Raw genomic sequence first — 24,532 nt, forward strand, 5'->3', positions numbered from 1 at the left:
TTTCTGCATCTAATGAGATGGTCATGTGATTGTCTACATTGGTTGGTTTTCATATGTTGAACCAACCTTGCATTTTTGTGATAAATCTCACTTGGTCATGGTGTATAATTCCTTTTATATGTTGCTGATTTAGGCTTGGCAGTATTTTATTTTGAATTTATATTCTTAAGGGATACTAATCTATAGTTTTCTTTCCTTGTGACATCTTTATCTGGTTTTGGTTTCATATTGCCTCATAGAATGAGTTGGGAATTATTCCTTTCTCTTTTTTTTTTTTACTGAGGAAGATTGGCCCTGAGCTAAATCCGTTGCCAACCTTCCTCTCTTTGCTTGAGGAATATTGTCCCTGAGCTAACATCTGTGCCAACTTTCCTCTATTTTGTATGTCTGATGCCGCCACAGCATGGCTTGATGAGCAGTGTGTAAGTCCACACCTGGGATCCAAACCTGCAAACCCCAGGCCACCAAAGTGGAGCATGCGAACTTAACCACTGTGCCACCAGGCTGGCCCCCCACTATGGATCTTTTTGCAAATAACAATACTGCTGTGACATCATCTGTGCAAACAAGCACATCTGTAATTTTTAGGTCAAAGGGTGTGTACATTTTAAATTTTGATAGATATTGGTAATCTAGTCTCTAAAATGTTACAAGCTATTGTTTTCATTTAAATAACCTTCACTGTTATCTAACTGTAGTGTGTGTGTGTCTGTGTGCGTCTATCTGTGTTGCATGTGCTTACAAATAATCAGGAAGTCTCTGGATCTGACTGGACTTTGGTACTCTCAGATGGAGCACTGTACGTCAAAACTCACTCTACTTCTCTCCTTTCCTCCCTGAGATGTATTTAGGCTTAGAAACAGTTGTCCAAGTGCTTCCCAAATTTTTGGACATCTGTTGAGTCTTATGATGTTAAGGGTCTGCAGTTGGTAAACAGGGGAAAAGGCAAGCGAGAAAATTTGGATGGGAAAAAGGTGAATAATTTAGCCTTTGCTGCCTCTACCCTTCCTGCAATAATACTCAACAAACTCTGGTTGACAAAAAAATTGAAATAAATGGGGGAAAAGCATCAGTCTCCAATAGCATCCCTCAATGCAGAGAGGCTATTCTAGTGTGAAAGAACAAGATCCTCAGTAACATGCAGCTAGCTGTGGATATACAGAGCAATGTGTACTTTCTGTCCTCGAAATAAAGATATATTAACCCCAGAACAAATACGTGCTTGGAGAAGTAAAGCCCAAAGAAGCCAGTGGTAGATTCGTACTATTTTTATTACATAAAATATCAGAAAATTCAAAAGTACAGCATTGCCTATTTTCTTGCTTGTAGATCATGTCTTCTCTGGTTTATTTAATATCAACATTCACCACAGCTGCAGGAAATTAAATTGAACCTTTAGAAGGTATCGCATACGGACCTGATTGGGGCTGTAGACAATAAATTCATTGTAATTGAGAGTATAACCCTCTGGATTCAGAATTCCTGTGTCACTTGCTGGTCCTAAGGGCACTGTACTCCCATTCCTGCCAAATGCAAAAAAGTGTGTCAATATCTGCCCCTGGTTCAGAAGCTGGAATACAGAAAGTAGAGTCTTATCTGCCCAAAAGGAGTCTTCTGGCCCTCCACGCTCTGAGTACTTACAGCGTGGTGAAGGAGGCAGGACTGGGAGCCATCTTGCCCAGCCCCTTGGTGCTATGTTTGCCCTGAAGTAATCCTTCTGCCTCAGGATTGGCCTCTAGTAGCTCATTACACTGACCTAGAGCTACCTGCAAAACAAAACACCTTTGAACACCCACATCCTACTGAGAATTGGATGGCTCTAAGGCCAAACAGAAAATCCCATCAGTACTTTCTTCCCCTACTCCAGCAGAGGAATCCAATACAATGGAAATTGCCCTTGGCGCCCCTCTTAAGTTCTCCCACACGAACCTCTTGGCACTGCAGTCAAACTTTTCTCTTTGGAAAAACAGGAACTAACAATAAACTAGAGATCACAGATGTGTTCCTGCCTCACCTCTGATAAGAGCAGCAGTCCAGTGTCCTTTAGGCGAGAGGCAAAGCAGTAATTGGCACTCTTGGAAGACATGTCGGCAAAGTAGATTCCTTTTCCAAACTGAAATATATAAACAGCAAGGTCTGTTGCTTAACCCATTGTGTTAGAAAGGAGGCTCATACCATTGATCTTGTGTTTCCATCATCTTAAACACAATATAGACCCTTCATTTCCCCTCACAATTCTGTTCCAAGGCAGATGCATTGGTGAATCTCTGGTTTCTAGGGGGAAACGAGGAATATCTTTAGGAATTTAAAGAAAGAGGGACATAGTAAGAAATGTCAGGGTTATCATTGAGTTGGTTTAATTCTTTAGGGCACCACCTAATCCTAATCTAGAAAAAAAAGGAAAAAAGGACTGAGAAAATTATTGAATCCTTTTCCCTTGTGCCTCCTTCCAGGGTTCAATTTCTACTTACCATGTAACCTGTGATGGGAGCTTCAGGTGGGGCAATTCGAAGCCCATGGCTCAGGATTCCCACCCAGTTACTCAGCCTGGAACCATGCCATAGCAGCATCCTGAGGAAAAGCCATTATTATTATACTCTCTGTTGCTCTCCTGCAAACACAGGCCATAAGCATAAAAACAACAGCCACCTCTGCCATCCTTCTCTATAAGTTCCATAACTACACTTCGGGCAAGGGAATATCTTCCCAAACCCAAAGCTAAAGTGAGACCTGTTATGAAGGTCCTCTCTGAAGGCTTCTTTCTCACCCTCCTTCTCTACTTCAAAAACATCCAGCAAGGTCATGGTATAGTCAGTGTGTGTGGGAGCATGAGTAGACTGTAGGTACTGGGAAATCACCTGTGAAGAAGAATGAAAGAAATGGCTGATATGGACTCTACAAGAGACCAGGCTGAGCTGAAGAACCTCAGGGCTTCTGTTATAAACCGACAGACCTTTCTGCTCCTAAATGGTCTCACAAGGCAGTTAGAAAGACGTCTACCTTCCCAAATTCCTAGTAAACAGAAATTCTGGCCTATAGGAAAGTTTGCTCTTAACCAGAAGTAGTGAGAGAATGGGAGGGTGGGTCTTAAAGGTAGGAAAATAAATGATCATTTTTCTTACTTTGAACTCATAACTTTCATGGTCTAGAGGGTGCAAGGCACAACGTAGTTTTCTATAGTGTTGGTCCAATGGGTGTTCCTGGCTTTGCAGCTCTGTCTTTACCAGTTTAATGGCAATTTCAATGTCTCCCAAAGCCTGATGAGATGAGATACAGAATCAATGTGGGAGGAACTTGGACAAGAAATTCAGTACTTCCCAATCCATACATATCTCACCTCTAGTAGCTGTACTTTGTCTGACAGTTCTTTCTCTGTCCGGATTAATGGAGGGGTACGGAGTCTAAGGACAGAGATAGGACCCATAATGAATTCTCTGATGTGTGGTGAAAAGGCACATGACTAAAAGTAACAGACTAAAGATAGGTCCTTTAGAAAATAGGTATAAGAAACTAGGGTTTTCCAACTGAGAGAGAGAGATCTGAAAAGAGACTTTAACTTAAAATATATAAAGAAATATGATATATATACTCTGAGTATTATAAAATAAACAAACTGTATAGATTTTGACATTTGGGACCAGAGTTGAAATTCTTTTTTATCGGATACTTTTTTAAATAAGATACATCCATATCAATAAGGAATAGTCTGGATATAGTCCTGTCTAGAAGTAGACCTGTTGAACACTCAGGGTTATTTCTAGGTCACAGGGCTCTATAAAGCAATGGAAGGAATAAAAATAGAATAAGCACAAAAATACAGAATCAACAAAGATAAAATGTATTTTATAGACCTAATATCATTTGAGTTCACAGAAATGGTGTTAGTGTGGTTATAGTCACCCTAAAGAATAGGAAATGGGGGGTGATATGCCTGAAGGTGTTTTATTTGTTGGTTGGATAGCCAGACCCATTCTCTCTTGAGTTAGTAACTTCCACTTGGTCAGAAAATATGGTTGTAATCAGGCCAGATTGCATGCCATACTCATAAGCTGATTAAATAGGCTACCTATAAATCATTTTGGTTCTGCATCTATTCAAGATGATCATTTCCTTAGAAATGAAAGATTAAAAAGAATATAGTTGCTGCTGAGTGGATATGGTGTAGTGGATATGGTTGGGTAAAAGACCAAAGTGAAGTAATAGCACTGGCCTTACCCAAAGTCATGTGGGATCCTGGTATAGAATTCATTGCATGCTTCCACGAGAGCTCGTCCATGCTGGCCAGCCCGAATACAATCCTCGATCTTCTTAAGAGACTGGTAACCTGCCCTGATTTGTGCCACTGTCAGCTTCCCTGTAGGCCCAGCAAGAGATCACACTCCACAACTAGGGTCCCATCCTGTAAATTGTATTTATGTCCCTGCCCAACAAAGACTCTCACCTTTCAACTTTCAAAATAGTTCCTCCTCCCTCTACATAACCTCTCATCCCAAATCTCTTTTTCTTCATTCAGTAATATCAGCAAGCTTTAAATCATGATGGTGATGTAGTATCCCATTAGAGGAACTAGGAAATATGAAGAGAGAATGTAGAATATAATCTGAAGTCCTACCAAGTGGGGCTTTCTTGGTATCATATTTCATTTCTACCATCATCTCTTCCATGGCCTGGACATTACAGATCAACTTTATCAGCTCCTGGACACGAAGATCTAGCTGTGACTCGGGTTTCACGGAGGATTTAAGAGATTCCTCTTTTTTTGCTTCCTCTTCACTCTATAGCAAAAAAATATATATATATCCTAAGATCTGAAAGGACCTGTCTTAAGCTCCCTGCAAGGACTGGCTCTACAATATCCTGGGCAGGTGAACATCGATCAGCCTCTGCTTGAACACAGTCGCATTCCATGATTAACCTGGTTAGAGTACTCACTGTGACTTCCGCCTTCTCGTCCTACTTCTGCCTCCCGTAGTTAAACACTGAAAATAAGTCTAACAGGCCCTCCTAATAAGACATTGTTAAGAACGTAAAGACAGCTAGTACGTCTCAAATCTTCTCATCTTAAAAGACTAGTATTTCTCCATTTTTCAGATATGTCACAGTTTTCAGCATCCTGCTTGCACCTCAGTTTGTCAAAATTAATTTTTTTTTACTGTAGTGCATAACCAGAAGTGAAGACAACTTTAAATGTGGCTTTATCAGTTTGACTATTTATTACTCCTCTCTTGATCCATAACATTAAACTTCTGGAAACAGGACCCAAGGTTTAATAAGAACCTTAGTAAATCACAGAGATTAGAAAAGCACATTGTATGCTCCTTCTATAGTCTCTTCAAAATTATAAAGATCAGTGAAAGTTACTCCTGAGGGAACTGTAATCTTTCCTTAGGTGGGAAACAGCAAGACTCAAGATATCCTGGTCTGTTCTAGTCTAGGACCTGATCTAAGCCATTCTGGTAGATTTCACTCTGGTTCCGAGGAAACAGGTTTTCCCTCAAACATACAGTCAGAGTTTACCTGAGTATTGGTGGTATAGTCCATCTGTAGCATATCATATTTTCCAGGCACCTTCTCAAACTTCTCACGATCCTCCCAATTGTTTTTTGTTTTGTCAAGGAATCTGTAGAGTCCAAGGTGGTAAGAAAATCTTACAAATAAGGGTCTGCTACCAGGGATGGGTTTACAATTATGTCCTCAGACAGAACATCTCCAAACTTATTTTGCATAACAGAGCTCTTTTACACATGAACTTTCCATAAATCTGGATTCTCAATTAGGATCCTGAATGGACTAGAAAAGCTTTGGAGACAAAGGGAACAAAAAATGGGAAAAAAGGACCCTTGAGCTTCCCAAAGGCCCCAAAATACCACAAAAGCCATTTGGATTTAAGATAAAAGATCCCTATCTGATCCCTTTCTCCAAAAGAAACGTTCCCAGAGACTCCAGAAAGTTCTTCATCCATATCATAGTAAAATAATTTTTTAAACTCTAACTGGATATTCTCATCCCACTTTTCCAAAATTTCCTAAATTGTTGGTCATGTGCTAAATACATTAGATTCTTCTGTTTTTAGTCAATTTCAAAGTTCTTGGTGATGTAATCACTAAGGATGCAGTTTGGTGTTCCAGTCACAGAATCTTTGTAGTGGGAAGACATTAACATTTAGGCCAGATCACACTTACTATAAAATTCTTAAAGAAGATACATCCAAGAAGAAGAAAGGTATTTTTTTTTGCACTCATTTCTTAGCACTCACTTCTTCTGAAAGATTTCCTTGGCCTTGTTGAGATCCCCTGAACAAGCCACCAAGCTGTGCTGCCCTGTTTTCCCAACTGCAAAGTAAATGCCACACATAAGATGGTTCCCTGCCCCCCAACCCAAGAAAAGTTCTCTAATAGTAACAAGCCAGCTCTCTAAGGTCTCTCCACTTAGCACTTGACAAATGGGCAGGAAGGGGAGAAGGGCAAGGTGAAAGGGCTTAGGGAACTGATCCTCCTGATATTAGTTACTTGTTAACTGCCACGGTCTCTGAGCAGCACTAGCAGACCAATGCAGTAGAGTTCTCAGCCTCAACAGGCTGCTCTTAGTTTTTCCAATGGGAACTTCCTAATGACAGTCTGCCATTCCTCAATTTCAAGAAGCACATTCCTAATGTGCTTCCTAATGATTCCTAAGCCCCCTCCCAGGTTATAGAGCCTCCATTCCACCAATTTAAACCCGGAGGATCTTTTGTCCATTCACTAAGCTGCTTCTGGCTTTCTGAATGACAACTCATAAAATCCATAATAAAAGTCATTACCTCGGCCCCATCTCATCCAAACACTGAAGTTCCTCTGGGCATCATCTTCTAACAGTTGAATCACATAGTACTTGTTGTTGTTGAATTGAAGATTGGTCTATGATGAGTGAGAGAAATATGAACATAAAAGAGAGGTTTGCAAATGGAGGCCACGTAAACCAATGATTCTTCCATGTTTATGGTGCCAGTAACTGCTGTAAGGAAAAGGATAGCAGGGGGGCAAGAAAATCAGGTTCCTGTAAGAGTAAGGATATAAGGAAGGCATAGGGTTTCTATATTAAACTTTGGATTCCTAGAAATTAAAGCTGGAGCCTGGATGCTTCCTAAAACCCTCTACCCAACCTCAAATATCCTCTATTGATTGGCTCCTATTTTTTCCTGCCTCAGTTCCTCAATAGATATTTTCTAGGCCCTGTGTGTTTTCCAGTTCCCAATCCATTCCCAACTATTATTTTCCAAGTGAAAACAATTTTGATGCCCCAAAAGTCTACAACTATTACGCTTGTGTGTTTTGACAACTTACTCTTTAATAGTTCTAACTGCAGCTTTGGTTTGTTAGCTGCAGCATTTTGACAATGAGCTGAGAGCAGGATGATGTTGGGAGGGGACAGAGGATAGGCAGAACCACCGCCACATCTGTCCCATACCTAATCTGACCCGACTTAGAGACACTGAGAGAGAATGTGACTAGTATCTGAAGGGAGGTCTCCTGCAAGTAACTAACTCTGAGTGAAGAGAAGGAGCGGTCCATGATAAGGAACAGCAGCTTGTGCCGTAAGGCCAAGCCCTGGGTACCCAGGCACTCTTCTTTGTCAAGCTGCCCCTTCCTACCTCCTGCCTGCTCACATTATAAAGCCACAGGATGTTAGAACAAAAAAGGGCCTTACGATCTTTTCTATCTGCTCATGATACTTTAAGTGAAAGAAGTAGTGACAAAGGAATACTGGTAGCTAAAATTAAAATTATATAAGCTGGATCAATAAATTCAAATATGAAGAGATATTCAGGAAATATATTAACCAGGCAAAGGTATTATTTATTCTAAACAATAAAAATAAACAAATAGAGAAAGGTTATTTAAAAAGAAAAAATTAACAAATTTAACTACACAAAAATTTAAACCTTCAATAAGGGCAAAAAGTATACCATAAAGAAAATCAAAAGGCAAATGACAAATTTGGAAAAGATATAAGCAATTTAGATTATAGACAAAGGACTAGTCTCCATATCATATAAAGATCCTTGAAGCCAGTAAGATAAAGACCAACAAACTATTAGAAAGCATGCAAAACGATATGAACCAAGAGTTCACAGGTTCAACAAGACATGAAATCTACAAAAAGATCTGCTTCTCACAGAGGACTTGACTACCAGGTAGAGTGCATGAGGGCTGAATACTTGGAAGTAGGAACCACAGTGGCTAATATAAGGGACTTCAGAATTAAAGACCTAGGCATTGGGACACTGTCATCAATAATTATCAAGAAGAAATTCCCATAAATAGAATGGCTCCTCCCCTTACCTGATTTAGCATGACATCATAGACATCATTCCCTTCACAGTACACATGGGCCTAGAGAGAAAAGAAAATGCTGACGTTTGTATAGTCTCAGCTCTGATGAGATCCTAAGTGAGGCTCTAAATTTTCTCATGCCTCAAGGTGTCATTCTCCAGCACTACATGGGAAAGAAATGCAAAAGTATGTTCTTCTACACATAACCTGTCATTCCTACAATGAAAACATGTTGCCTTTTTGTAATTACAGAAATACAAAGGTTTCACTTAAAGGAAACCTGCTCCAGGGCTGCCCCTGTGGCCTAGTGGTTAAGTTCAGCATGCTCTGATTCAGTGGCTGGGGTTTGGTTCCCAGGTGTGGACCTACACCACTCGCTGTCAGCCATGCTGTGGCAGCAACCCACATACAACATAGAGGAAGATTGGCAACAGATGTTAGCTAAGGGTTAATCTTCCTCAGGGAAAAAAAAAAAAAAAAACTTGCTCCAGAGGAAGCTTTTCTTTTGTATTCCTCAAATCCTTCTCCCATTCATCAGTAACTCATGCCATACCAGGGTATAGTTTCTCATTTCTTCCTTGATAATGATATAATTTTCTAATTGAGAAAGAGAATGAGGTGTGGAAGTCTGATCACAACCCCAGAAGTTAACCCTATTAAAAACATTCTGATTGTTAACCCCAAACCCCACCACTCCCATCTCTGAGCCTTGAAGAAAATTAATCACTAGTAATATTTTGGAGAGGATTCCTAAAATGAATACTAGCAACGTTCTAGAGGAGAATCCCAATAACAACAGAACACTGCTCTCTGAGAAATCAATGGGCTGAGGAGTCTCTCACCTTCCCCACCTTGTCTGTGCACTCCGGGTCCACAGGTGCTTTGCCCTTTAACAGCAAGGTCTTCACAGACTCTGAGGAAAGAAAGATATGAACTATGGCTACTTGCACGAGAACCAAAAATAGGTGTCTTGGTTAGCCAGAAACCTGTCATAATTAACTTTGCCCTTCCCAAGCAATCTTGATCTGTCCAGGCCTCAATCCATCCCAAATACACAAAACTGAAGATTCCAAGAAAGCAGATTAGTCCTGTGGTATGTCCAAAGGATAGAAAGTTAATTATGTCTTTAAGAAAGGAAAGAACGAGAGTTGAAAGGACAAGATATCCCCCACTCTCACTCCTCCCAGAGACCCTCCTGCCAGCCCATGTCCTCTGTGCCGGGCCTACCACAAGAAGCTGACCTTGCTTGTCTTCTGTCCTGTTCTTATCAGCCTTTCCTCCAGCCACAGGCTCCTTTTTCACCCCCTGACTCTGGCATCTTCGAGATTTCTTGGCAGGAGGAGGGTCTTTTGTAGCTGTGTTGCCATTATTAACTCTTTTAGTTTCATTTAATGCTACAGAAGCTATGGGCAAGAAGAATGGGCAAAGAAGCAAAACAAAGAATGAGTACACACTGAATGTGATCCTACTTTGAAAAAACATCATTTTTTTTTTTTTTTTTGGTGAGGAAGATCAGCCCTGAGCTAACATCCATGCCAATCCTCCTCTTTTTTTTTTTTTTTCTTTTGCCGAGGAAGCTGGGCCCTGGGCTAACATCTGTGCCATTTTCCTCCACTTTATAACGGACGCTGCCACAGCATGGCTTGACAAGCTGTGCCTCCGTGCGCACCTGGGATGGACCCTGCGAACCCTGGAGCCGGCCAACGTGAAGCGCGCCCACTTAATGGCTACAGCACCAGGCTGGCCCAAAACATCATCTGTTTAAAGAAATGGTTTTGTAAGTTTACAAAGAAATAATAACAATTCTTTTTTTTTTTTTTTTTTTTTTTGCTGAGGAAGATTAGCCCGGAGCTAACATCTGTGCCAAGTTTCCTCTATTTTATATGTGGGTCACCGCCACAGCATGGCTGACAAGTGGTGTAGGTCTGCATGGTGATCCAAACCCCCCAACCTGGGCTGTGGAAGTGGAACTGGCATGGTACCTAATTACTACACCACTGGGCTGTCCCTAATAACAACTCTTGATAACAGTGTGAGTAATCGCTTCCAAAATTGCTATTCTAGCCAAATACAATAAAATATAAAAAAGTAAATTAAAATAAAATAATTTAAGAAATAATTTAAGAATGAAATAAAAAAAAAAGAGAGCCCCAGGGCTCTTGTGAGCTCATAGCCTGAGGCATGAGTCTCATAGCCTGCTTATCTTTTCTGCTTACTTGTGCCCCAATAACCCCCTCTCCCCCAAATATCTATCCTCAAACTACCTAAGGTGGTATGAGACAATGGTTAGTAGAGTGCTCTGGAGCCTAGCTTAGAGCCCAGCTCCGTCTCTTGTAGCTGTGGAAGCTTGCAGAAGTTATTTCATCTCTTTGTACCTCAGTTGCCCCAAATGTAAAATCCGGAGGATGACAACAATAGTACCAGATCTGAGGGTGGACCTATGCATTTAAGATAATACAATACACAGTGATGACGAGATCTCATCAGTTCTAAGACTTGCAGTTTACTCTCTCTGAACCGGGAGGCATCTTACAATAGATGACATGAACAGTCATGTTCAGTCACGTGCATCATGTTCTAATTGGAAGCGTTTTTCCTTTCTTAGTGGTACATAAAATGATGCACCTTACAATTAATTTTTTTAATTGGAATAACAGTGCTGGCACTATGTTAATCGTTACAGGCCCACAATTCTGTAATCTAAATAACTCTGAAAACTGAAATTTTAAAAGTTTAGAACCAAAACTAGCTTGGTAGTCAAGCGCGGGTCACGGGCGACGGAAGGGGGCGGGGCTAGACTAGAGGGCGCCGTTCCTTTTCCGACTTCCCGCCCCCCAACAAAGAGCTTCGAACCTCGCGCCCGCCTGCCGCTGCTCGTCCCCCGCCGCCGAGCCGCCATGGAGTCCGAATGTTGACGTCATCAACCCTCTCCCATGAAAGGCCCACCTAGCGTCACAGGGCGGGAACACGCGGCGCGCGTGCGTGTAGGCGAGAAGATGCCCGCCAGAGACTGGGGAGGCACGCTCCACGATATTTGCATATCGCTGTGTCCTGTGGGAAGTCACCCTAACTGTGAAATGTCTTTAGATATGTGAGTCTTATAAAGGCTGCATGTTGCGTGTTTGCTCCGTAGGGCGGAGGGAAGCTCATCGGTGGGGCTACGAGCTGAGTGCGTCACGTCACTCTACCCCCATGTCCCTTGGGAAGGTCTGAGACCAGGGCCAACAGCGGCCCTAACAGGGCCCTCCCTGAGTTGCAGGGAGGTGAGTTCCCAGAGAACGGGTCTCCGCGCGAGGGCAGAATGGGCAGGAGATGCTGTGGACCCCGCCCTCGGGGACGGGCCCGGCGGATGCCTCCTTAGCCGGAGCTTGGAACAGACTCACGGCCAGCGAAGCGAGTTCAATGGCTGAGGTGAGGTACCCTGCACGGGGGCCTCATAACCCAATTCAGACTACTCTCCCCCGCCCTGTTTTGAAGAAAAATATTGGAAGAGAGTTAGAAGCATCGTTAGAATAGAATGCGCTAATATAGAACAGAAGCATAGCATAGGGTGGTGAAAATTTGAGAAAAGTTGTTTGACTAGGGAAGGGGATGCAGCGGGCGAGGAAGCATACAAGAATACGTATGAAATCTGGAGCCCGTGAAGGCAGAGAAAGCTGGTCATCTGAATTTTAGAAAGGTATTTGGTGACATTAGGTCAGAGGTTCTCAAATGTTTGGGTGCCACAACCCCACGGAGGGTGGGGGCAGCGCACTTAACAAGCAGATCCCTGATTCCCCATCTCAGACCCTCTGAATCAAAAACTGAGACTCTACATTTTTAACAAGAACACCGGGGAACTCTGATATTGGTGATTTTCATTACATAGATAGGTATAGATGTATATATTCATTACTTGAACAATATTTATTGGATACCTCTCTGGGTTCTGGGTATGCAATAGTTTAGCTCCAATAGACATAGTTCATGTCTTCATGGAGCTTATATACTGTCTAGTTGGAGGGACAGACATTAATCAAGTAATCACACAAGCAAAAGTAAAAGTACAGCTTCGATAAGCGCTATAAGGAGAAGCATACAATACTAAGGGAAGTTTAATGGGAGAGCAAATTGGGGAACTCATCACTAATGACAGGAGTTGAGCTGTGTCCGAAGAATCAATAAATGAAGAGGGGAGACAAGTTGTGGCTGGAGCAATGAAAACAATGGAAGTGTTGTGTGAGATGAGTTGGAGTGGCAGCCAATGCCCACAGCAAGCCAGGCTTTCCAAAAATCGTGCTTTGTCCTAATATGGCTGTGTGTGTATGAACTGTGGATGGCTTAAAGACTAACATTCAAAAATGAAACTTATAAAATAAAAAATAAAACATAGCAAGAAAACTCTTAGGCAGAAAATACACATAAATATCTTTTAGGCTTTGAGGTAGGGAAGGAGTTTCTTAAGACACACAAGTCATTGAGTATAAGAGAAAATATTGATAAATTTGGTTATATTAAAATTGAGAATTTTTGTGCATCAAAATATGTAAAGTTTAGAAAGAAGAAAACAAAATTCACATTATTTGCATGTGATTTGATTATGAATATAAAAAATCCAGAAGAAACTACAGGATAACTTAATAGGAAAGTTTAGCAAGGCTGATAGAAAATAACAGAATAAATTGCATCTTTATAAAAAAAGCTTCAAATAAGTAGAAATAGAATTTTTAAAAAGATACCATTTATAATAACAGCAAATCATGTCAAGTACTTGGGAATAAATCTGGCAAAATGTAGGTGTTCAACCAATATTTGTAGAATTGAATTGGGTTGGTTAATCTGTTTCAGTGGTAAATACAGCCTATTGCATCTGACTTAACTATGGCACAAATAAGCTAGACCCATCTAAAAGGCATTAATTTGGAGATAGGAAAATGTAATAAAAAAGGAAAATTTATTAAAAATAGCTAATACTTAGTAGAGCTGTCTTTGTGTACTAGACACTGAGCTAAGTGCTTTACGTGCATAATCTCATTTAATCTTCATAATGATAAAAGCCAGATTTTTGTTTAGTGCTTACTATGCTATGCGCTTTACACACATTATTTAATTCTCACAACAACTCTACAGGGTAGATTTATTATTATCCCTATTTTACAGCTGAGGAAATTGAGCTTTAGAAAAATTTAAGTAATTTATTCAAGGTCACACAGTTCATTAATTTTCTGGGGTTGCCATAACTAAGTATCACAGGCTGGGTGGATCAAACAACAAAAATTTGTTTTCTCACAATTCTGGAGTCTAGAAGTCCAAGATAAAAGTGTCAGCAGGGTTGGTTTCTTCTAAGGTCTCTCTCCTTGGGTTGTAGATGGCCGTCTTCTTCCCAACCTTCCCATATATGGTCTTTGTGCTTGTCTGTGTCCTAATCTCCTCTTCTAATAAGGACACTAGTGATATGGGATTAGGGCCTATTCATATGATCTTTTTTACCTTAATTACTATTTTAAAAGCACTACTTCCAAATACAGCAACAGTCTGAGGTACTGGGGGTTAAAAATTTAACGTATGCATTTTGAGGGGGGACACAATTCAGCCCATAACACACAGTTCCTAAGAGGCAGGGTCAGATCTGGGTAACTCCAAATTTTGTTGTTATCCACTAGGCTAATGTATTCTTCATTTTCATGACAGTAATTACCACCTTATACATGCAAAAAAATTTCTTTTTCTTTAGTTTTTGTTTAGTTTCTTTCTTCTCTTTAGTTTTTTTTTTTTGGTGGTCAGAGTAAGAATTACTGAAAATATTTTTTGAAGGTATGACTTTTTTATAGTCAGATACAAAATAAGTATAACTAAAATAGTAGTGAAACATATCATCAATAACCAGAAGAAACTGTTTAACAAATGCATGGTAGATGATAATTTTCTTAGGTTTTAAACAAAGCAAAAATACGGAGAAAAATAACGTGTTTGACTACTTATTCTTAGAAAAGAACTTGAGAAAATGCCCAATGGAAAGCTACTGAGTGTTTAAGAGTTGAATTAAATGTGCTTAACATATAAAGAGCTGTCTCGAGGTCATAAGAAAAACCAAAACCTCTGTAGCTAAGTGGACAAAAGATATGAATAAACAGTTTGCATTATGATAAGCAAATACATGGAAAAATGTTGAGGCTCACATAGCTTAAAAGTGCAAATTAATATTCCACAGGAACTGGCCTACTGTCTTCAAAAAAAATAATGATTGGCACTGCTCTAGATTAAAAGAGACTTTTTTTTTTCTTTAGGAAGATTCGCCCTGAGCTAACATCTATGCCAATCTTCCTCTATTTTTTAGTATGTGGGCTGCCAGCACAGCATGGCCGTTAACAGAGCAGTATAGGTACATGCCCGGGAACCAAACCTGGGCCTCGGAAGCAGAGTGCACCGAACTTAACCACTAGGTCACCAGGGCTGGCCCTAAGAGAGAATTTTGAGGCATAACAACCAAATGCAGTGTTTGGTATTTGGATACTGGGTTAAACAAGCCAGCAATGAAAGACCTTTGGGGAGCAACTGGGGATATGTAGATATGGACTGAGTATTAGATGATTTTAGGGAATTACTTATTAGATGTGATAATGGTATTGTAGTTATGATAAAAAATGTACTTAAAAAATGCATGTTATAGTATTTAGCGGTGAAATATCCTGATATCTGGAATTTGCTTTAAAATACTTCAGCCAAAACAATTAAATGAAGCAAATATGTCAAAATACAGACACTTGTTAAATTTAGGTAATAGGCATATAGATATCCATTATATTCTTTTTTTTTTGTGAGGAAGATCAGCCCTGAGCTAACATACATGCCAATCCTCCTCTTTTTGCTGAGGAAGACGGGCCCTGAGCTAACGTCTATTGCCAATCCTCCTCCTTTTTTTCCCTTTTTCTCCCCAAAGCCCCAGTAGATAGTTGTATGTCGTAGTTGCACATCCTTCTAGTTGCTGTACGTGGGACGCGGCCTCAGCATGGTCGGACAAGCGGTGTGTCAGTGCGCGCCCGTGATCTGAACCTGGGCACCAGTAGTGGAGCGCGAGCACTTAACTGCTAAGCCACGGGGCTGGCCCCTCCATTATATTATTTTCTCTACTTTTCTATATGCTTAAGATTGCCATAATAAATTGAAAAATATTAAGGAAAAAATGATAAATTAGTCAAAATAAGTATAACTAGAGAAGAGCTAACTGTGCAAATCAAGACTTCATATTCTAATAAGTGAACATTTTAGGTGGCCTTACTGGTTATAATGAGATAGTCCTAAGATTTATTTAAATTTTTTATCTGTAGTCTAGATCAACATATCATAATGACAGGAAAATGGTCATTAAATGTAGAAAGTACATAATTGTTGGGAAAGTCTACATATTTCAAAAAGCAAAATGTATGAAAGGCAGGGATTTATGATGGCCAAGATTAAACAAATAGGCCTTTAAAATAGAAAGGGACTCTTCCTAGTGACCAGTTGTTCGGGTGTATATCATATTGGACTGAGCAACTAGCACCCATGTCCTAATAAAGAATCATTTAGTTCACACATAAGATCATGCAACCTCAAATGGCTGAAGCAATCTATAAATATATATGTTATTTTCCTGATTTGAGTTCCAAGAAAGCCTAGAAATATTTTCTGGTAAAATTTCTGAAATCCTAGAATATATAAAATACATAAAATATAATGAGAAATAGAAGAAGAAAAATGAAGAGGAAGAGAGAGGAGGAAAAGAGAAAGGGGAAAAAGAAGAGATAAAAAATGTAAACAATAATATTTATAGAGTGTAAATATGAACGTACTGCTTGGCCTTGTTATCATTATTATATTTGTGTGTTGTTTCAGAAGCATAAATCATTAGAGAAAATCTGATATTTTAAATTTGTCATTTCAATTAAATATTTAAAAGTTTTAAATATTTATTATTTATAAAGCACATTAAAACAAGATACCATCTCCGTGGATTTACCAGCAATACTCATATTGCTGTGGCATCATAAATTTGTTCAACTTTTGGAAAGCAAAACAGTAGCAAAGTTTCAGGAGACCTCCAGACCCCGACCGATGGGGAAGAAAGAAGAGAAGATGTGGTATATATACACAATGGAATACTACTCAGCCATAAGAAACGATGAAATCCAGCCATTTGTGACAACATGGATGGACACTGAGGGTATTATGCAAAATGAAATAAGTCAGAGGGAGAAGGTCAAATACCATATGATTTCCTTCATTAAGTAGTAGATAATAACAACAATAAATAAACACATAGAAACAGAGATTGGAGTGGTGGTTACCAGAGGGGAAGGGGGGAGGGAGGAGGGCAAAAGGGATAATTCGGAACATGTGTGTGGTGATGGGTTGTAATTAGTAGTTGGGTCGTGAACATGATGTAATCTATGCAGAAATAGAAGTATAATGATGTATACCTGAAATTTATACAATGTTATAAACCAATGTTACTGCAATAAACAAAAAATTAAAAAAAAAAAAATAGAAGAGAAGAGGTATCAGCAGGGGTACTGATGTGATAAAGTGGGAAGGGAAAGGAATTATAGGTCCAGAGAAGTAGGAAGGAGTTAGCCAAAAAGCCTGGTGAAGGATCGTGATTAAAGCAAAGGGGCCTAGGGCCAGCCCCGTGGCTTAGCAGTTAAGTGCGCGCTCCACTACTGGTGGCCCGGGTTCGGATCCTGGGCGCTCACTGACACACCGCTTCTCTGGCCATGCTGAGGCTGCATCCCACATACAGCAACTAGAAGGATGTGCAACTATGACATACAACTATACTGGGGGCTTTGGGGGAAAAAAAAAAGGAGGAGGATTGGCAATAGCTCAGAGCTGGTCTTCCTCAGCAAAAAAAAAAGGCAAAGGGGCCTAAAATTCATCCCAGGTATCTCAAGGTCAGGGACTTTATGGAAGAAGGAAATGAGTTCTATGGAAGAATAGAAGTAGAGAAGAGATGCAGAGAAATATAAGTGCAGGACCAGAAGAGAGATGAACAGAGTAGCTGCCACAGGATGTGACTAGAGGGGGGATGAGAAGGGAAGTTTCTGAAAGGGTGTTTTGGGGGGAGTTTTGTTTGCTTTCTTTTGCTTTTTTTGTTTTTGTTTATAATGGTACCATCAAGAATTGGGGATAATGGGATAAATCTGTCATACTGTATAATCTTTATACCATTTCGTAACTATAGATATGTAACAAACATGAATTCTTCCACAAATTCAGGATGTGTGTGGAGGGTGGGGAGATTGTTGTTTCCCAACACTCTACTAAGAAGATGCCTCTCTCCTCCCCTGAATTGTCCAAGAATCCTTAGGCCTATGGTTAGGGAGGGGCAGCCTGACTCCTGAATCCATCCTAACACACAGTCTGTCTCACTCACTGTCACATGGTGTGGCTCCACTATGGTGCTGGAATGATGATCTTGTTCAAGTAGATCATTGCATAGGTAAGCAAGGTTCTTTGAGGGCATATGAGCCATTGTTGAGCTCTAAGCATGGCCCAAGATGTCCCACTTAGGGCCACTTAATGCTCCATATTTTAATACCCCCCATAAGATTGTAGAGTCAGCTAATTTCAGCGTCTGCAACCCAATAGATCCAGGACCCAGATCCTTTCATCATTCACCTCTTCAGAAAAACACATTAGAGATTTTCCATTTCAACCCTTAAAACACATAAGGTCTGTGAATCTTTGCCTTCATATGTTATCTTGGTATTCCAAAGCTCTTTACTAAAGTGGTTCTCCCACAGTGATTTCAGAGAGCCCTACACTCATCCTTTTGGAATTCCAAAATGATCTGCTGGCACCTCTCATTGGGGAAGAAGAAAATCTGCAATATAACCATGCTATTATTAAAAGCAAGAAATTCCTGTAACCACACAGAATTTAGGAGCACAAATTGATTTCCATTGCTTGTATCCAGAAAGAATTGTACGATATGTGCACAAATAGAATAGCATAAGTGAACTCAGGCATGCAGTCACTTGCTTTTTCATCTCCTCTATACATAACAATGTATATGAGCAAGGAAGGAGGACAGAATTGAGCATGTACTATGGACTAGTCATTATGCTAGATTCTTTCATACATTTGTATACATGTTAGGGAGGTAGGTATTACTATGCCCATGATACAGCAGAGAAAATTGAGTCTCAGAGTTTAAGAAGTTTATTCCAGATTGTGCAGCTATAAAGTATTCTGAAAACTATCTCAATTTACCTGAAACATGTCCCAGACTATCCTTGTCCAGCACCTTGAAATAGAGATTTTCATTTGCTACTGTAAGGGAGGAAAAAGTTTTCCTCAATTTTAGGGTTCCTGGCTTGGTCTGAAAATTAAACTGACAAAGACAGATTAACAAGTGAAAAACACACAAATTTTATTGATTTTTTTTCATGTACATGGGAGACTTCACAAGAGAATGAAGAACCAAAGAAATGACTAGAGCAAAAGCTTTTATACCTTTTAGATAAAGAAACAATAAATTTATGAAGAATTGGCAAGACAAAAGGGTTTGAGCTAGGGGTAGTAAATGGTGAAGAAGTAACAAGAAAGTTAAGGGTGAGTTTAACAACGTTTTTCCCTATACAACTAAGTTTCACTTCAAAGCCTAAACCCTTAACCACCCATCTTTTATCCACTAGGCCTGTTAACTCAAATATTACTCTGAAGCTAAGTTCTAACTTGATAGATCTAGACTGTTTATAATGAAACCTATTACCTTGCATAAATGAACCATGTTCAGGTCATAAACGATAGGAAATTATCCCAAAGGAGTGAAAATTGTTTGCAGTAGACCCATCTAAACAAAAACGTGTATAAATAGCTTGAATTAGCCTGTGTTTGCTTGTGCTAAGTACATTAACTCACAAGGAAAGTTCATTTAAAAAGTTCAAACCAGAAACAGTGCAAGTAGCATGACTGGTGCATAAAGAGACAAGCAGGTGAAGGAGGGGGTTGGTCATGTCAGCACCTTTTAGGGTAGAGGAGGAGGGAATCTGCCTTTAACTCATTAGCCAATCAGGCTCTGAGGCCACTTTCTAAAGCCACTTCCTGTCTCTCCTCTTTCTCTCTCTCTCGGTTTTGGTGGTGGGCTGGTGAGTGTGCACTTAATTTTGCTCCCTAATTGTTTTGAATTTCTCTTCCATTTGAGCCATGTATCCTGGTGGCAGACCTTTATTTCAAGCCAGCATTGGACTGTGTGTGAGTCGCAAGGTGATTAATTTTGGCTGTGTGGAGATTGGAGGAAGGCAGTGAAATGCTCTGCCTGGCTGGTTTCCACGTGGGCCTCTGCAGTTCTGGGTCTGCCTTCCTTCCCCGAGAACTGGTGACCTAGGAACAATAGACTCTGCTTCACATACAGAGTGCATGTGTTCTGGGAAAATGCCTGGATAAATTTTGCTTGGGGGTAATTGTTATTATTCCAATGCTGTTTTACCTTATATCTCCCTGGGTGAGAAGGTAGATCTTGGGAGAAGGAGTTCAGATGAGTACATTTTAACTCTCCTGTATCTGCAGGGCCCAGGTCCTCACTGGGTTTGTGGGAGCTGCAGTGGATGTCATCTTTTCTCAGAGTATTCTGGCTTTTCTAGTGAGATGAGGCAGCAAACTCTGAAGTCAGATGATTTCAGTGAGCCCTAAGAAGAGGTCCCAATTGTAATGTCACCACTGTGGTGAGGGTGTTCTAAAAAGCTTGAGATATACTGGAAAAGATCAGGGGCCTTAGCTTAGTACAAGCCTAAATCAAATTCCAGCACCACAGTTTACTACTCTACTGACCCTGGGCGAGTCAGGGAACCATTCTGAGGCTCACCTTTTGGAGATCAAAATATATGAAGGCCAGGCACTACTGAGTGTATAAAGTGTATAATAAATGCCAGGTACCTTCTAGAAGTAACCAATAAATTTATTTTGGATATCTTTACTCTCACAATTTTTTTCCTAGTAATCTTGAGTTTAATTTCACCAGATTCCCATTTTTCTCTTTGCTATACATTAGTTTGAATATAATTTACGTGTTGGTTATCCTCACAGGCAGGTGTGAGAAAGACATAAACTAGTGGATAGAATGTAGTAATAGCTACTTGTAGACCTCTCATAATCCTTATAATTCTCAAGCTTTATTATTAATGTTATTTTTTTGAATAGGTTATACATTCACATGGTTTAAAATTCAAAAGGGGTCAAAGTGTATAAAATGAAATCTAAGTCATCTGATTCCCCTCCCCAATAACAGTGTTAACAGTTTCTTGTGTATCCTTCCTAGATGTTCTATGCAGATATAAACAAATATATGTACTTATCCCTCCCCTCTTCCATGTACATACTCTGTCATGTATCTTACTTTTCCCACTTAAGATTTCCAAATGAGTAAATAAAGAGCGACCACATTCTTTATAATGGTTACATAGTAATCTAATGTATGTACATACCATAATTTATATAACATTTATTGGTGGACATTTAGGTAATTTACAATTGTATTTCCCCCAAAATGCATAACCTGGTACATAAGTCAGTTGTCACATGTGACATTTCAGTTGGGTTTTGACATATTCTTGTTTATAAGGACTCTAAATATGCAGTGCTTTCTGTTACTTGTATTTATTTTGTCACATAGTTAAGACTGGAAACCAACCAATACCCTAAATATCTTGATTGAGCAATCAAGGATTTTCTATTAAAAGCAAAACCACGCTGATGGCTTTTATGTGAATATATCTTGGCTCACTTCAGTTTAAGTAAGGGGTGGTTTATTTTGCTGTGAACGTATATTTAATGTTGAGAAGGAAAGACAGCATGAACCAGAGAAACCACGTGGTCTTTGTATTCACAAGGGCAGATGGGGCATGCTTGCAGTGTTTACTTAGCAAAATGTGTACTGGATATCCTCCTGAAATTATGGTGTTGAGTGAGTAAACTCACATTTTTGCATTAAGTTAGGAAAAGCTGAAATGTTTTTTGGGTTGTAAATATGCAAAATAGAAGAGGAAGCCTCTGAGAATTCCTCCAAAGCTATTTATTTTAAAAGTCTTAAAAGGCTAAGATCATGTCTTGTGAAATATCTGGTTTTCCAGTTAGGAAGTTGTGCTGATTGGGAGAAAATGCGTTTTGTTCCAATGGATGTACGCTTCTGTTGTTAAGGAGTAACTTTATATAGAATACATTGGAGTCTTCATTGTTAAGTAGGGAATGAAGGAAGAAGGAGCAAACTTTTCTCTGTTTTTCTTAAAAGACACAGAATCTTGGATTTGGAAGGGCCCTTATGAGTATATGAGTGACTTTCCTGGCTTCAAGATTATTGTGAAAACTGAAATTGTTAGGCAGAATATCTGCATTCCTACTCATTAGCTGGTTGAGCTTAGACACTTCATAATAGAAACAACATATTAAACATTTAACTACATGCCAGCTACTGTGCAAAGTATTTTATATATATTTTTTTACCTCATTTCATAACAGTTTTAAGAGGTAGGTGGTATTTGTCCTCATTTTACAGAAAGGGAATCTGAGGCTTAGAGGAGTTGCATAACTTGCCCAAAGTCACAGCAAATATGTGGGGGAGCCAGGATGCAAATCCAGTTCTGTCCAACTTCAAAACCCGTTATCTTAACCACGAAGCTAAGTTGCCTGTCATTTTAGTCTCTAAACCTTGCTTACATACCTACAAAATGGAGATAACATAATACTTGCAAAATGAGGTAATATATGGAAAGTGCTTTATAAATTCTAAGCTAGTCAAAAGTATTATGAAATAAAATATCAAGTTAACAGGGTAGGTTTTATCGCCTCTTACATCCTGATTTCAAGTTACTCCTTCCTGCTGTTTTGACCCAAAGCCCTCAGGTACTCTATTTTCATTTGCTCCACCAGCAGTGGGCCTGGGACTGGGTGCAATGGTGGTCTCTTGGAATGAGCTGCATGATGAGTCAGTGTTTCTTGTCTCACCACTTTTATTCATATATGCGCTGATTGGATTCCTCTTGTGCTGAGAGGTTAAAACAATCAGTATTTTTGGCTAAAATAGCTGACAGTGAATGGGAAACAACATGTGGGAGTCTGTTCTGATAGCAGTGTGTTATAGAGCTATCTGTAAAAGGGAACTATGCCAAACAACCGGTTTAGCATGTGCTTTCTATACAAAGTTTTGTATTGTTTTCCTTTTGCTTCAGGTTAAAGATGGAAGGAAGGTCACTGAGGAAAGAATGCCTAGGTGTTCAGCACCCTGTGTGCCAGCCCAGAAGTGGCACTGTGAAAGCCTCTATAACATCTGCTGCAGACCCCTAAAAATCAAGTGGGCTTGGATTTGGACATTCTCAGTAGGAATGGTTAAAGGCTGATGGGAGCAAACAGGCAAGTACTTTAACTTTGACCAAGATGTGATGCCTTCAAGTGTTCTCCGTGTCACATGTATATGTGTCTTTTCTATCTAAAAAAGATAGGAGGTTCTTTGAGTTACCATTGTATCCCATAATGCTGGATACACAGAGGCACCGAGGAAACTGGAATGGAGCTAAGTAAAATTGAGTGGTAATATAATCTTAAAATGGAAGCATCAGCTGATTTAGTATTACCAATTTGTAGTTTATGTCAGGCCTTCATGAAGTTATCTGTCACACATAGAAAATATACCTTTTGGCCATGAGCACCAGTACTTTAAAGCATTTACTGCCCACGAGGAACAAAATGAATGGGTCATTGATTGTTTATGGGGTATTTATTAAATATTTACTTTAGCTCCCTAAATAATTCAGTAAGTATTAAATGGCCTTGACGTGGTAGAATGACCCTTGCTGAAGCATGACTAGAGTCCTGCAGGGAGCATCATTGGCAAAGACATCATATATTTCATATCAGGATTTATGTGCTAGGCTTTGTGAATGTGCCAAGCATGCAAAGACCAGGCCCTTTGCAGTCTGGGTTTTGTCTGTGAGATGAGACAAATAGAGAAGTTGTACCTTTAAATCTATAATTATTTTCCTGTGACTTCCTTTCTTGCTTCCTCTCTATGTTCCCTTAGTTAATCTCACATGCTGTTGATTTGAAAACATTTTACATAATTAATGCACTATTCAAGTATAGGACAAGAAAGGAGTAAAATAACATTGATTATATCTCTGAGGGACTTAAAACATCTCAGTTTCTTTCTGATCTACTGAGCCAGTATGTCATTCTTAATACATTCTAAAGCAAACCATCTTCTGTAGCTCTGCTTGTTTCACGCAGGAAGTGGCACGGTAAAGTGAAGATATGGAGTTTTGACAGAACTGGGCTTAAATTCTAGCTCTTAATAGCTAGGTGACCTTAGGAAACTTGATTTAACTTCTCTGAGCCTCAAATTTCCTTGTAAATATGGGGCTGATGTAAAGTTTGAGTGAAATGATTCTTATACTTCTTGACAGTAGGAATTTTTAAGAATTACAACTGCCACTTCTTGTCAGCTTATTTTAGTTGTACCCATCCTTTAAGGCACTCCTGTCCAGCAGAACTTTCTGTGATGATGGAACTGTTCTATATTTGTACTGTCCCATATGGTACCATTAGCCACATGTGGCTCTTGAGCAATTAAAATGTGACTGGTATGACTGAGGAATTTAATTTTTATTTAAATGGCTGTATGTGGTGTTACCTATTGGACAGTGCAATTTTTTTTACTGAAATATAATTGATATATAACATTATATTAGTTTCAGGTGTATAACATAATGATTCAATATTTGTATATATTGTGAAATGATCACCATAAATCACCACACCTAGTTACAAATATTTTTTTCTTCTGATGAGAACTTTTAAGGTCTACTCTCTCAGCAACTTTCAAACATACAATACAGTATTATTTTAAGTGCAATTTTATTTTTTATTTTTTGTGAGGAAGATCAGCCCTGAGCTAACATCTGTGCTAACCTTCCTCTTTTTGCTGAGGAAGACCAGCTCTGAGCTAACATCTATTGCCAATCCTCCTCCTTTTTTTTTCCCCCCAAAGCCCCAGTAGATAGTTGTATGTCATAGTTGCACATCCTCCTAGTTGCTGTATGTGGGATGCGGCCTCAGCATGGCCGGAGAAGCCGTGCGTCGGTGCACGCCCGGGTGCACGCCCGGGATCCGAACCCGGGCCACCAGTAGCGGAGCGCACACACCTAAGTGCAATTTTAAAGCTCATTCAAGACAGACCTTTTTTCTTGATGAAGTGTTCCTTGACCAATGAT

General features: G+C 39.7%; 1 protein-coding gene across 3 annotated transcripts; it reads right to left on the reverse strand.

Moving 5' to 3' along the window:
- Positions 1-1,234: 1,234 nt before the first annotated feature.
- PARP2 (poly(ADP-ribose) polymerase 2) lies at positions 1,235-11,241 on the reverse strand. 3 transcript variants are annotated; one of them, XM_058541075.1, is made up of 16 exons: positions 11,166-11,241; positions 9,554-9,715; positions 9,164-9,225; positions 8,322-8,372; positions 6,800-6,896; positions 6,257-6,332; positions 5,518-5,620; positions 4,613-4,775; positions 4,216-4,354; positions 3,338-3,401; positions 3,123-3,257; positions 2,731-2,858; positions 2,472-2,571; positions 2,015-2,113; positions 1,642-1,766; positions 1,235-1,523 (listed from the first exon to the last, which is right to left on the reverse strand). In XM_058541075.1, the coding sequence occupies exons 1-16, from the start codon at positions 11,209-11,211 to the stop codon at positions 1,364-1,366; spliced, it is 1,710 nt and encodes a 569-aa protein (XP_058397058.1). In that variant the 5' UTR covers positions 11,212-11,241; the 3' UTR covers positions 1,235-1,363. The 3 variants fall into 3 exon arrangements, with proteins under 3 accessions (XP_058397058.1, XP_058397057.1, XP_058397060.1); XM_058541074.1 differs by having other exon boundaries at positions 9,155-9,225; XM_058541077.1 differs by lacking the exons at positions 2,731-2,858; positions 3,123-3,257; positions 3,338-3,401 and having other exon boundaries at positions 9,155-9,225.
- Positions 11,242-24,532: the final 13,291 nt, after the last annotated feature.

Source organism: Diceros bicornis, chromosome 5 (genome assembly GCF_020826845.1).
Source record: "Diceros bicornis minor isolate mBicDic1 chromosome 5, mDicBic1.mat.cur, whole genome shotgun sequence".
In the NCBI taxonomy this organism is placed as follows: domain Eukaryota; kingdom Metazoa; phylum Chordata; class Mammalia; order Perissodactyla; family Rhinocerotidae; genus Diceros; species Diceros bicornis.